The sequence below is a fragment of the Dama dama genome, chromosome 22 (assembly GCF_033118175.1).
Source record: "Dama dama isolate Ldn47 chromosome 22, ASM3311817v1, whole genome shotgun sequence".
Classification (NCBI taxonomy): Eukaryota; Metazoa; Chordata; class Mammalia; order Artiodactyla; family Cervidae; genus Dama; species Dama dama.
The window spans coordinates 53,837,326-53,852,971 of record NC_083702.1 but is presented as its reverse complement, the minus strand read 5'-3'; the positions used below and the strand labels follow the sequence as shown (position 1 = coordinate 53,852,971).

At 36.8% G+C, this 15,646-nt stretch overlaps 1 protein-coding gene across 1 annotated transcript in view; it reads right to left on the bottom strand.

Moving 5' to 3' along the window:
* The window catches only part of SLC5A8 (solute carrier family 5 member 8), a 55,937-nt gene that overhangs the window by 15,794 nt on the left and 24,497 nt on the right, over window positions 1-15,646 (bottom strand). Inside the window, exons 6-10 of the mRNA XM_061125545.1 lie at window positions 14,246-14,386; window positions 10,043-10,172; window positions 8,147-8,235; window positions 6,938-7,050; window positions 3,649-3,716 (exon numbers count right to left, since the gene is read on the bottom strand). Of these exons, the coding sequence (XP_060981528.1) occupies window positions 3,649-3,716; window positions 6,938-7,050; window positions 8,147-8,235; window positions 10,043-10,172; window positions 14,246-14,386 (541 nt within the window). The remainder of the gene's footprint in view (window positions 1-3,648; window positions 3,717-6,937; window positions 7,051-8,146; window positions 8,236-10,042; window positions 10,173-14,245; window positions 14,387-15,646) is intronic.

Here is a 15,646-nt window from a genome sequence, read left to right as displayed (position 1 = left end):
GGAATAGTCTCCCCACCAAGTACTTGTCTCAGGAATAAGACCTTGGTTAGAGATGAAGCAAGGAAGAGCTGTCTTCAAGTCATGATGACTCTCCTAGAATATCTCATTACCTATCCTCAGGCCAGAGCTGGTACATGAAAAGCGAGGGAAAGGGGGAATCAATCATAATAAGAGCTCTAAATAGTCATTCAGACTATGAAGGAAAGCATACTAACAGGAGTTTTGTTGGTTATAGCTTAGGTGTACCAGATAAGAGAGTTTCCAGACCTAAATCATCATTCATTCATACAATCAGGATGAGAGCACACTGTTTTAACAGCTGGTATACACTAAGCAACAACTGGCCAGAAAAGAACCAAATCCTAGGCCTGAAGCGGGAGTCTGGAGGACTTGCTATGCCTAGCATCAACCTTCAAGTTTCTGGGTCATGCTGAGGTCCCAGAGTCCCAGAGTCGGACCCAGGTGGCCATGGAAATTTCATGGACCACTCGGGGGTGATCAGATAAGTAGATATTTATGAACCAATACATAAATAGTTACAGTCAACCTGAATGTATAAAATATCTACTTTGTCTCAGGCACTGTACCAGATATTTGGTACAGTATCAAAGAACAATGACATAATCCTCACCTTCATGGAATTATAACCTATTTAGTAAAACAGACACTAAATAAATAACTGCAATAAAGTATTATAATGGGGATGATAAGAGAAATATGAGGTGCTCTGGGAACATAATAGAGGGGAACTCAAACCTATCCAGGTAACAGAAGGAGCCTTTTTAGAAAATAGTGTTTAAGTTGAAACTTGAAGATAAAATAAGACTTAAACAATTAAAGAGTGCTAAACAGAAAACCAGGAGGATACAGAAGAACTCAGAACCATCAAAGAGAAGATCTATTAATAATTGACACTTATAGAATATACACTTAACAGCAGAGCACACGTTCCCTTCAGGTTCCCCTGTAACAGATACCAAGATACTACATCCTGGGCTGTGAAACAGACTTCAGCAAATTCTAAAGAACTACAATCATACAGAAGTGTTCTCTGACCACCTTGGAATGAAACTAGAAATCAACAGCAGAAAGATAACAGGGAAATCTACAAACACTTAGAAACTAAGTAACATACTTTTAAACAATCCATGGGTCAAAAGGACATATCAAAGGAAATTTTAAAATACAAATACAAAAAAAAAAAAACAAATAAAATACAAATACAACATATGAAAAGTTGTGGGACACAGCTAAAAGTGCTGAGAGGGAATATTTTAGCAATTAGTGCATAAATTATAAAGTCAAGTCTGAAATCAATCATCTAAGGTTCTACCTCAAGAAGAACAAAATCCAAAGTAAGCAGAAGGAAGAAAATAATGAAGATAATAACAAAAAGCAATGATTTAAAACAGAAAAACAATATGGAAAAATCAGTGAAACAAGAAACTAATTCTTTGAAAATATCAATAAAAATTGACAAACCTCTAGCAAGACTAAAAAACAGATAAAAGATAAAATTAGCAATATTAGGAATAAAACAAGAGCTAACACTACAAACTCTGCAGATATCAAAAGCATAAGAAGGGAATACTATGAATAACTTCACAAACAAATTTGACAACTTAGGTGAAATAGACCAAATCCTTGATCCATTTTATAATTCATCCAATATGAAACAGGTAATTTGAATAGGTATAACTACTAAGGAAACTGAATTCATAATTTTAAATTCCCCCAAAAAGAAACCCCCAAGAGCAGATGATTTCACTAGAGTATTATATTAAATAGCATTATACGAAACAAAGAATTAACACCAGTTTTGCACAATCTTTTTCAGAAAAAAGGAGAGAATTCTTTCCAATTTATTTTATGAAGCTGGTATGACCCTAATACTAAATCCAGATGATGACATTAAAAAAAAAAAAAATTACTACAGATCAGTATCTCTCATGAATATAGATGTAAAAGTTCTTAATAAAATATCATCAAATAGAATTCAGCAAGATATAAAAATAACTATATGCTATGACCAAGTGAGGTTTATTCCAGAAATGCAAGGCTGGATCAACATTTGAAAATCAATCAGGATAATATACCATGTCAAAGGACTAAAGAAGAAAATCATATTTTTATATCAAATGATGCCAAAAAATCATCTGACAAATTTCAACACTCATTCATGATAAAAACTCTCAGTAAAATATGAGTAAAGGGGAATTTCCTTAATTTGGTAAAAGGGATATACAAAACTCCTACAGCTCATGGACTCAAGAATGAATTACTAAATGCTTTCCTCATTCAGTGGCTTCCCTTGTGGCTCAGTGGGTAAAGAATTTTCCCACAATGCAGGAGACCTGGGTTCAATCCCTGGGTTAGGAAGACCCCCTAGAGAAAGGAAAGGCTACCCACTCCAGTATTCTGGCCTAGAGAATTCCATGGATTGTATAGCCCATGAGGTCGCAAAGAGTAGGACACGACTGAGCAACTTTCACTTTCACTTTCCTTATTCAGACTGAGCAACAAGGCAATGGTGTTCACTCTCCCTACACTTATTCAACATGATGTGGAAACTGAAGCCACAGGAATAGTATAATAATAATAATAATAACAAATTGAAGCAATAAGGAAACAAAAGGTACATGCACAAATTGGAAGAGAAGATATCAAACTGTCCCTATCTGAAGTTGAAGAGAATCTCAGAAACCAATAAGTAAACTCAACAAGGTCACATGATATAGATAAATATACAAAAATCAATTGTATCTCTTATACATTAACAAACACATGGACACCAACATTAAAAATACAATGTCATTTAAATTACTCAAAAAAGTAAATACTTAGGTATAAATCTAACTAAATATAAATGGGGCTTATAAAAATTACACAGTTGGTGGTGGAAAAACTTAGGGATGATCTAAATAAGTGAAGAGATATACTATATTTATGGATTAAAGGATGCAATGTGGTAAAAATGTTCCTGAGTTGTTATATAGGTTTAAGGCAATATTATCAAAATCTAAGCAGGGTTTATATATAAAAATATATATATATATATATATATGAAGAGAAGATTATTCTAAGCTTTATATAGGAAGGCAAAGGAACTAAAATAGCTAAAACAATTTTGAAAAATAACAATAAAGTGGAAGGAATCAGTAAATCTGGATTCAAGATTTATTACAATGTGACAGTAATCAAGACTGTGATCTTGGCAGATGGATATACACACAGATCAATGGAATAGAGCAAAGAAACCAAAAATAGACCCATACAAATATGCTCCACTGATTTTTCATGTAGGTGCAAAGGCAATCAATGGAAGAGAGAGAGTTTTTACAGCAAGTGGTGTTAGAGCAACTGGACATCCACAGGAAAAAGTAACCTAGGTCTCTCACCATTGAGGAAACTGGCTACAGGGTGTGCGGAGTCTCTCTGTATTATTTTTCACTATTACATGTAAACCTATGATTATCTCAAAATGGAAATTTCAATTTAAAAAAATTTTAAAGACTTCAGTCACGTCTGTTTCTTGGTATGTCTATGGGTACATATATAAAGAGAGAAGTCTAGAAGGATGATCACATCAACTTTTTTAAAAGAAGAATTTAGTGATTATGACTTAAACCTTTGAGGATTAGCTCTTACCTGCAGCAAAGCTCCCATTAGTGAAGCCAGTGCAGCCATGCCAATACACAGGGCTCCAAACAGCACACCTATATGGATGACATAAAAGCCATCGCAAAATCCAGATTCAGAGGATTAGAATTCTCAACAGAACAAGCTACCACACCTTGATTCAAAGTGTGTAATATGACTATAACGAAGAATGGCCACCTACCTCGGAGTCAGGTAAAAAGGCAACGGGTTGTTTTTCTACAGCGTCAGCAGTGTGCAAAGAGGAAAGAAAACCCTGATATTGTGTCCCAGGATTTACTACCTTAGGTTATATAAGTAAAGAATCCCTAAAGTTAACTATAGGTATTTTAAAACTAAAAACCATTGTGTTACTCTTCTAATCCTCCATAAACATTGTTTGTAAAGGAAAGCTCAGGTCTCTCTTTTCACTTTGCCAAAAACAGGACACAGCTTAGCTCTGCTCTGATGGGGAAGGGAGCAATAAACATCAGAAAGTCTTCTGACTTTAAGTGTTCATTTCTCCTGGGAAGTGGCAATCCACACCAGAGTATTTTAGGACCTTTAGCCTTCTTATGATCTCCATCAATATTCACAAACCTTTCCTGTTAAACAAAAGCAAAGAAAGGCAACTTGAAGATAAGTATTATATTTTCCCCTTCTACCAAACTCTTTCCCCAAAACTTCTTTATAGAAATTCTCAAGCTATCACTGGTGGTCAGTTTATGGAATGTTTTTGTCTTTTTGCTCTCAGTATTTTCCAGATTTTCTCTAACTACACATTTTACTTTTGAAATTGCTTTAGGAAAACTCTGGAGAAGGGAATGGCAACCTACTCCAGTATTGTTGCCTGGGAAATCCCATGAACAGAGGAGCCTTGTAGGCTACGGTCCATGGGGTTGCAAACAGCTGGACACAACTGAGCAACTAACACACATAAGAAAATTCCAACCCCCCCCACTTTTATTTTTAAAGATTTCCATTCAACAAAACTCACTTGAAATCCATTAATATAATTTCCCACATATAAACTTCAAAATATAAAAAATAAAATGAGTGAGAAATTTATTCATAAAAAAACTAGTGTATTCCTTATGTTATTTCTATCTTACTTACAAAAGCACTCACACCTTTGTTAAGCAGAGTGAGTAAATAATCTCATTGTGCCTGAATGGAAAACTTTACATTAATTTTTTTTTAAAGAGCTTTATTGCAATGATTTTCCATGTCTCTAAATCCTAATATAAATAGTATTTCCAACATACTAAATTCTTCTCTATTTGGTAGCTCATGAATGGTCACCATTGTGGGTTTTTTGTACTCAAATTATCAGAAACATTTAAATCATTTGCCATGTTACATACCTCAACATAATGATTATATTCAATCCTTCAAAATGAATGAAAGATTCATCTACACTAGTGGAGTCAATCTGTTATTAATCATCATCAACATTATTCCTTGAGTATGAGCTAGTACCTCTTGTTTTACATGGATTATCTCTAAATCTCACAGTACCCACAAAGTGAATAATTTTTGTTTTCATTTTACATATAAAGAAACAGAGGCTCAACTGGGTTTGCTCAAGGCTTTGTCGTTGCATAGTCACTAAGTCATATCCTACTCTTTTGCAACCCCATGGCCTACAGCCTGCCAGGCTCCTCTGTCCCCGGAATTTCCTAGGCAAGAATACTGGAGTGGGTTGCCATTTCCTTCTCCAAGGGATTTTTCCCAAACCAGTGACTGAACCCACATCTCCTGCACTGCAGGCAAGTTCTTTACCACCAAACCACCTGGGAAGCCCTTGCTTGAGGCTGCTGCTGCTGCTGCTGCTAAGTCACTTCAGTCGTGTCTGCCTCTGTGCGACCCCATAGACGGCAGCCCACCAGGCTCCTCTGTCCCTGGGATTCTCCAGGCAAGAACACTGGAGTGGGTTGCCATTTCCTTCTCCAATGCATGACAGTGAAAAGTGAAAGTGAAGTCGCTCAGTCGTGTCCGACTCTTAGCGACCCCATGGACTGCAGCCCACCAGGCTCCTCTGTCCATGGGATTTTCCAGGCAAGAGCACTGGAGTGGGGTGCCATTGCCTTCTCCTGCTCAAGGCTAACAGTTAGTAAATTAGTGAAGCAGTTTGGTGAGGCCAGCAAGTCTGTCTGGCTTCAAAAGCTTCTGTTTATTCTACTAAACCACACAGCTTCAACAATCCCATAATGAGCCCATCTAAATGTCCTTTAAGGAAGCATTATATCATTTTTTAAAAAATTATGTTCCAGGATTAAAATCAGGTACATAATAAAATAATTCAATGCTATTTAAATTTAGGGGACACTGAAGAATATAAATTAAGTGTGTATTCCAGGCTACAGTCATGGCAATTACATACAGAATTGTGGTATAAAACAGAATATTATTTACTATTTCTTTGACAGTCTACTAGTGCTATTAAGTTGAGGTTAAAGATTCTTTTCAAAAAAACTAATTTGTTAGTCATTCATCCTGAAACAAGTATATCCAAATGAAAATGAAGACGTGCACTAGCTAGGTTTCTCTGGGTCAAATACTGCATCTGGGGCATTTAGCAATTGAGGTTAAATATCTTTCCATTCAAGATGATATTTAACCCCTAATAAGATCCTACAATCTATGAATTTGAGAATTCATATTGAATAAAGCTGAGCATTCCTCATACAATTTTATTGACTATCTCCTGGACAGCCTACACATGCAGATAGAACAATCAAGATTGGTTAAAAAAAAAATCATAACACTCTGTTTCTTTATCTTCAATCCATACACATAAGACTATATATCTTAAACTGTCAGTGCCCTCTTAGGTAATAGAGAAAAAGTGTGACTCTTGGTTCCAAACTAAGGATATTTCTTAAAACTGTGGTTGATGGAAAGGGGTTGAATTTTTATTTATTTATTTTTCTTTTGTGTCTTCTTTTTTTTTCCATTTGTTTTTATTAGTTGGAGGCTAATTACAATATTGTAGTGGTTTTTGCCATACATTGACGTGGATGAAACTGAATTTTTAACAGTAGCTAAGAATTCTAACATAGATTTGGTATAGGAAGAAGGTAGAAAAGAAAGTTAGCCACATAGGACCCCTAGAAATTGTTCTTTGTGGTCACTGGACAATTGCTGGAAGTACATCCCGAATCTTGATTGCAAATATGGCCATGACTGCATTAAGTCACATGCATGCATACACTCACACTATTTTCCATGGAAAATAATTTCTGGTATCTCTAAAAATGATCTCCCAGAGTTAAGATGGAATTGTGAAATGAAAGCTTACTCATTCCTTGCGAAACCCAAGAGAGAGACTTTTCCGAGAGAGATGGGAAGCGAGGTTTCACTAGGTCTTCCATGGTCACTGCGGCTAAGGCGTTGATACTGGAGGACACCGTGCTGCGGAGGGAAACCAAGTTCTTAACGTGCATGTAAACTTTAATAATACCTTAGCTAGGAGTAAGAAAAAGGAAAGCATTGTCACCTCTGAAATATAACCAGATTTCTACTGCATTATTTTTTTAATTATAAGTATAGTTGATGTACAATGTTGTGGTGGTTTCTGGCATACAGCAAAGTTATTCAGTATATATATGCATATATTAATATACATATTAATGTATACATACATATTACTTTTTATATTATTTTCCATTATGGTTTATTATAAGATACTGAGTACAGTTTCCTGTGTTATATAGTAGGACTTTGTTTTTTTTATCTATTTTACCCACTACATTATTTTTTAATAATTACATCATCCTCTTTCTGGAAGCTGTCATCTAAGAATGATTCAGGCAAACCCATAGGCTTAATAGTGAGAAAGGATAATTTAATGTTGCTTCTATTTTGCCATTAATCCTTATTATCCATGAAATAATCTCTTAGATCATGCAGTATTACTATATAATGACTTTAAAGCACATTTTTCTTCATGCATAGAAAGGACTATCATAAGTCCTCTTTAACATTCACCGTAAATATTAATAATATTAATTTGCTGGATCTTCACTAACATATGTTGTACATGATAATAATTAGTATAACACAGGAACAAAGTGCAATGAATAAGCTCAAACACAAAACAAGATTCTTTGGACAGTATATATTATTCAGCATGTAACAGGAGATTTGTATTCTAAGTTTTCCATTTGACCATGCTTTAGTTACAATCATATTTTAAACTAAGACTGTAAGTCCTTATTTTGACCATCAGCAAAATTTACCATCAACTGATTATCATTATCGTGACAGTATTGGGTATGTGATGATGTTTTAGACAGTAGGGACTAAAAATAAAAGCAAAGATTTATGGCAACAGACAGCCAACCCTCGAGGAGAAGAGTCAGACTGACAGAAAGGAGACATGGAATAATTGCCTATTTGGGGCCATTTGTGCCCATGTCCAGAATTCAACCTTATCCCTCAAAATATCCAATAATAAAAGAAACATCCCAAGAGGGAAAACTTGTATTATTAGAGTTCTAGTTCATACCTTAATGTTCCACTGTAAGCGCAGGCCACAAAAAGTCCAGGAAGTCCTGGATAATCTTGCAGAATGTCCAGTACCAAATAAGGCATGAGCTGAAAAATTTCAAAATTTGCTCTTGAGTACTGTTGGCTATGAAATAAAATTAATTAACATCTCATTTATCTTGTGGTATTTAAGAACTAAAGGAAGATATTCCACACAACTGAAATTTCCAAATATGAAAAATTAAACTCTTTACCTGCTAACATTTAAATAAAAAAAAATAGAATAGTAGTTAAGGATACAGGCTCTGGATTCAGACAGATGTGGCTTTTGTTATTTAGTTTCTCTAAGCCTCAGTTTCCTCATCTGTAAAATAGGAATAATAATTCTAATCTCATAGAGTTGCTACAAAACTTAAATTAGATCATCTATATAAGTTCTTAGTATAGCACACAGAATAGAGAAAAGGCTCAGAGATAGGCAGCTGTTCTCATTTTTTGGAATAATAAATCAATTTAAAGGAAATATTTTTACATACCTCTGTGCTTAAGTAATAAGCATTCACTTAATTTAGCTTCACTTGATGACTCAGATTTATACCTGTGAACTTCAATCACTATTCAGGATTGAAAATGTAATTAGAGCTGCTTATACAGTTGACCCTTGGACAAAATCACTTTGAACTGCGTGGGTCTGCTTATATGCGGATTTTTTTTTTAACATAGAAAAATATACATGTAGAACATCATATGCATGACTTTGTTGAAGTGTATAACCTGTCCTTACACAGGTATGACGTGAGTGATATTTAATATGAAAACAATATGCAACATGTTAGGGTATTTTTACTGTTTTATTACTCATTTCAAAGAATTGTGTTACTGCACAGTATGTCTCTCTCTAATAACTGCAGAAACTGCAACAACTAATCATCACAAGTAAGTGATTTAAAAAAAAAAAACACAATGCTTCTAACACTGTATTATGAATATGACTATCATACTGTATGCCATCAAGACTTTATAACAATTCATTCATTAGGGTATAGGCTAGGCTAGCATGAAGTAATCATATCAATTACATTAGGTTACAAATAGCTCAGTTGGTAAGAATCTGCAATGCAGGAGACCCGGGTTCGATTCCTGGGTTGGGAAGATTGATCGAGAAGGGATAGGCTACCCACTCCAATATTCTTGGGCTTCCCTGTGGCTTAGCTGGTAAAGAATATACCTGCAATGCGGGAGACCTGGGTTCGATCCCTGGGTTGGGAAGATCCCCTGGAGATGGGAAAGGCTACCCACTCCAGTATTCTGGCCTGGAGAATTCCATGGGGTCACAAAGAGTCAGAGATGACGGAGCAACTTTCACTTTCACAAATTAAGCAACTGTATTTCAGCTTCTTTGTCAATGCACGAACTGCCTTGAAAATTTTTCCAGGCATTTCCATGTATTTTTCTATTTTTATTTATTTTGTTAGGGCACCTGGGCTTTCTCTAGCTGCAGTGAGAGGCCCGCTCTCGGATTGCAGCGTGCAGGTCTCTCACTGCAGTGGCATTTCTTGTTATAGAGCCTGGGCCCTAGAGCATGGGCTTCAGTAGTTGTGGCACACAGGCTTAGTGGGTCTGTGGCATATGGGATCATCCTGGGACCAGGGATTGAACCTGTGTCCCCTGCATTGGCAGGCAGATCCTTCACCATTGGACCACCAGGGAAATCTCTCAGTATTTTAATATTGGAAGTAGCATTCTTCATTCTTGTTATGTCTGCTAAAATAAAAATTTTCCAAATGCTTTATAGAAACTAAAAATAAATAATGTGCCTATTTGCTGTTACTTTAGAAGAACATGAGCACTCTCCTCCCAGCTAATAACCTTTGGGAATGTCATTCCTGCACGTAAGAAAGACATGGTACTGGACCTGGTCCGGTGCAGACACTTTCTTGGCGGTCCAGGGATCACAGTCATGGTACCTGGAATAGAGGGCAAGCCCGCAAAGCACCGAGCAGACGAGGATCACCCAGAGTCCCAGGAGGTTGATGTAGAGAGACCTAATGAAGTGAAAACAACAAGTACATGACAATTTTAATTTCCATCTCAAAGATGAGGACGATTGTTAAACAGAAGAGACATTCATGACTATATTCAATAGACATGCATTCTCTTTTGGGTGTCAAAAATGCTATTTCTTATATTCTAGCCTAACCTTCTGTTTATGAGGTCAATCAACACTGTATTTGGAAATATTTGGAGCAGATGGGGTTTTGCCACTGAGTGAATGTATCCTCCTGATCAGAGTTCCATGGGTGTTATTAGCTTTATAATATCGTTTAACTACACTACTTCGGGCTTCCCTGGTGGTTCAGCAGTAAAGAGTCCAACTGTCAGTGCAGGAGACGCAGATTCCATCCCTGTGTCGGGAAGATTCCCCTGGAGAAGGAAATGGCAACCCACTCCAGTATTCTTGCCTGGGAAATACCACAGAGGAGCTTGGTGGGCTACAGTCCATGGGGTTGGAAACAAGTCAGATAGGACTTAGTGACTAAAGAACAACTGTAACAAAATTACACTACTCCGGGACCTTTTATAGAGACTTTAATAGTCAACAGAGCAGTGACTATTATTCATTTTCCCTTTTAAAGTGATGCAGTTATAAACTGCTTGACATTGTTAGCATCTACACAGCAACTCACCAAAGTTGTTTAAATGTGGTTTGTGATGCCATCCATTAAACAGGAAAGGCAAACCTGTATTCCTAAACAGGTATCTTCCAAAATAATGTTCAGCATTTCAATACATGGTATGTGCTCCAGCAGAATGTAAAGGTTTATGTGATAACACTGGAGTCAGTCCTGAGCATATATCTTAGCTCTCTCTACCATATGTGACATTGGGCAAGTAAATTAACCTCTCTGATCCTCAGTTTCTTCATTGAAAGCCAGAAATAACAAGGCATACCTCACTGAGTTATATGTAAGACTAAATAAAATACAGTCTATCATATAGTACAACACATGTAAGTAACCACTTGTTAAATGGGAGTTAGTGATATTACTAGTGTTAATATCATTGAATGCTATGTCTTATCAGGGAAGCCCTATTTTAATAAGCAGTTGATAGCAAATACTTCTCCCACTAAGGCTAAGGTTTCTCCCCCCAGGGGTACTATAGTGGATGCCTGGACTGAAGAGAGATGCCCACACCACCACCACCTCTTACCTCCTTCCCCAGGGCAGCCTGCACAAAAGGATGACTAGATTCAGAGGTTTAAAGGCTGAGTTCCCTCAAGCCAACCTGGAACAGCCTGAAGGGTCATCTCAGCTCTAAAGCTCCTGTTGAGGCCTCTGTTGAGACTGCATTTCAGTCTACCTTCTCCCTCTGGCCAATCTCCCCTTCCTTCTCTTCTACAGTGGTAATTCCCTAGGAGACTCTGGCATGCTAACCTCCACCTCAGAGTCTGCTTCCAGGAGAACCTAACCTGCAAGAAGTCCCAAACAACAGATTTCTAGTCTTTTCCCTTGATTGACTACATTCACTGTGTATTTTGTTACTGCCTAATGAGTAATGGATAACCAACAAGAATCTACTGTATAGCACAGGGAACTCTGCTCAATACTTTGCAACAAACTAAATGGTAAAAGAATTTGAAAAATAATAGATACATGTATATGTATAATTGAGTCATTTTTCTATATACCTGAAACTAAACCAACATTGTTAATCAAGTATACGCCAACATAAAAATGTTTTAAAATATTAAAAGTAGTGTAACTATATGTCATCTCCAAATCACCAGAAATATACCCAGACACTTTCCTACTCAGTCACCATACCTCACTTATATATGAGTTGATATTTTATCCTATTGTTTTATTCTACTTTAATGCCAGTCAGATAGACCACTAATCAACATCTGATACACTGTCTAGTCAATCAATGTCAGTAGGTCTTGACTTTTTGGCTGGGGTTCATTCTTTCCACGGAGTCGATGTTAGAAACTGGGAGAAAATGGTTCCCCTGAGTTCTTATTCAAGAGACCATTGGACTATTCGGAAGGAAATTGTTTTCTACTAAGAAAGCTCCAATGCTGTTCTTTTAGTTATAAACTTGGGCTTTTTGAGCTCCATATTCTCAAAGACACATGTTCCCAAAGAAGAGCCTGTGCACAATTACTTTGGGAGGGGCATCAGCTCTAATGTGGATGGATTACTGGATATATAAATTATATTCCTTTAAAGTGTCTTAAAATATCAGCATTCCTAAGCTCACTTTTGGGGGATTCCATATCCAGTTACTATACTCATATTCATATAGATCTTTCATTGTGAAATTTACCAAACATAGATAATGTCTAAACCAACTTACTCTCATATGTTGATGTGTGACATCACATATTTTTAATATTCTCCCTTAATACAAATAGAATTGCTACTCCTTCTACTGCAATCACCTTGTTACTCTTAAGAGTTTTAAAGCTTCAAAATGCCTGAAAGCCAACTTAGCCTTATTTATCAGTATTAAGAATGCTGGTCACCAAGTTTATCTGAGGCCTCCTGAGAAAAAACCAGCCACTGCTCACACTCTGCCTAAGCCAAGATGGGCTGGAGACTCTCCCCTGACCATGCTGTCCTTCTGACCTTGGTACATGCACGCGCTAAGTCACTTCAGTAGTGTCTGACTCTTTGCCACCCCATGGACCGTAGCCCGTCAGGCTCCTCTGTCTACAAGATTTCCCAGGCCAGCATACTGGAGTGGGTTGCCATCTCCTATCTCCCCAACCCAGGGATTGAACCCGCATCTTTTATGTCTCCTGCTTTGGCAGGCAGGTTCTTTACCACTAGTGCCATCTGGGAAGCCCTCCAGAGGGCTCGTGATAAGAGGTCAGAAGACAACCTCTGTGCTTTGGGCAAATCGCTCTTCCTACCTGGAATGCTCTCCTATTCTTCTCCACCGGCCCACACGTGGTCTTCCTTCAGGACCTGCCTGCTCAACAGGAATGTCTCATTCATCCCTGCCTTCACATCCCAGGATTTGAAGTGGAAAAGGGAATTCACATTTACTGGATCCCTACCACATGCATGACAAACACAGTATTTTATAATTCCTCCACAAGATGTGTGATATGCTCATTGTATAAGTTTAGAAACTGAAGTTCAGAGAGTCTAAGAAACTCACCCCATTACTCAAGTAGCAAGTGTTAGAACCAGGTTATAAGCCCATAACTGTGTCTGAATATAAAATGAAACAACACATCTGACAGAACAATGCTCTAGAACATTCCCTCTACTGTTACATTGTTTCAGGGAACTGAAACTGTTATACCTCTAGTGTTATTTCAATTTTCACAGTTGCATGTATTTTCCTAATTTGATGTTATGTTCCATCATGATTGTTGTTCAGTTGCTAAGTCATGTCCGACTCTTTGCAACCCCAGAGACTGCAGCACACCAGGCTTCCCCGTCCTTCACTATCTTCCAGAGTTTGCTTAAACTCAGGTCCATTGTGTCAAAGATATCATCCAACCATCTCATCCTCTGTCCTTTATGATAAGAGCCACATATTTATAATTTTTATTCCTTATATTTCCTTATACAGATGCAAAATAAATACCTATGTATTTGATAAGGTTTGTTTTACTTAATAATTGATATAAATTTTCTTTTGGCCACACCATGTGGCATGTGGGATCTTAGTTCCCCAACCAGGGATCAAACCCTCACCCCTTGCTGTGGAAACACAGAGTCTTAACCACTGGACCACCAGGAGCACAGCACCACCCATCAGGAGAAAATCGAATTAAAGATTTGCTGAGTGTGGCCCTGCCCACCAGAGCAAGACCCAGTTTTCCCCACAGTCAGTCCCTCCCATCAGGAAGCTTGCACAAGCCTCTTATCATCCATCAGAAGGCAGACAAAAGAAACAGAGGTCCTTGATATAAAAATTTTAAAATATCTGATTCAAAACATACAGTACCACTTTGTTCTATGTGATCCTTTTGTAAGTATATCATTTATCTCTTAGAATTTCATGATACAAAAGAGAAACTCCAGCAAAGCTTGACTTCTGAGCACCCATAAAGACAATTGATAGTTACTCACAATTCATATACCATAGTTTGGCTTACAATTTTGCCTGGAACCTGCTTTTACAGGAAATATATCTCTGCACTTGGGATTGGTTCACACCATAGATGCTGGTCCACGTGAAGGTCCCTCCTATAATAATCGTCCAGAATGTGTGTCTTTGCAAAGGGTTAGGATTAAAGCTAAATGAAAACAAACAGAAAACAAATTTGAACTCTCAGTAAACTACTACAGAAATCTTTCTAGAGTGTTTTGGAAGCAAGCAATGTATACTTACATAAATATAAACAAATATATATATATATACACAAATGTGTACAGATTGATTAAGTAATATAAAAGGTAGAAATATTTCTAACTGAAGTTCAGTGAAATAAAAAAATTGATACTTTCAGAGATTTGGAAATTCTGGATAGAACTGGGGGCAAAATGAATGTTTCAATCATTGTGAACGTTTATAGAAACTGTTCTCCCATGTCCAGAGGAAATTATTTAAACAAGTCTGCCATGCTGTAATCAGAGAACAGCATGAAGCTGAAGAAAGAGGAAAGAGAGAGCAAGCAATTCCTAGGTACACTGGAGCAACAGATATGGTACTGAAATAAACATAATATTGACACATTTCATGTGTATAATTCCCCTCCCAGAACATTTATAGTCCCAGTTCTACTTTATACTCAAATTGAAGAAATCAATTAATGCAGTTTAAAGGTTTTCATGTTTAAAACTACCATGTCATTATAACCATGTTCTTAAAAGGCTGTGTGTACAAACTACATACTCACAGTTGAAAGTCACATTACAGCACTTAAACAAAATACGATTACAAAGAAAGCTCAACTTCCACACTCAATGCATCTTTTAATTCTTCTTACTGTATCATCTTGGAAGGAATGAGTCTCTTCATCGCTGATAGACAATATAAGCTTGAAAATTTTCTGCAAAATTAGCTTTAATGGAAACATTCTGCATTTCTGAAATTCTGCAATTTCACTTCAAAGTTTATATTTGAGATCATTTGGGTAAAGTGCTACAATTTTATGTTTTCAGCATTCTAATGGAAAGATGAGAGCCTCTATTCCATTCTCTAATAGTTAATATCAAAGTCTAAGAGTTTCAAGGGTGTTGGTCCTTTCTCCCATAAAGAAAGTGGCTACTATACTAGCTAATAAATGTCAAGAGCCAAAGGGTTCTGTGAGTTACTGGAAGAAAGTAAGACAAGATTTAAAACACCCAATTTAGTGGTTTTGGTTTTGGTAATACAGAATACATATGCCAACTATAGACCGTATGGAAAATATCAACACAAAATCCTTCTCTTCGTTTATCCTACCCAGAGCAGATTTATTGTCCACCATCATATTCTCAAGACATATTTGAATAACAAGGGATATACAATAAGGCTTTTCATTTTTCCTTAATTGTTGGAAACCTTGTAAGGG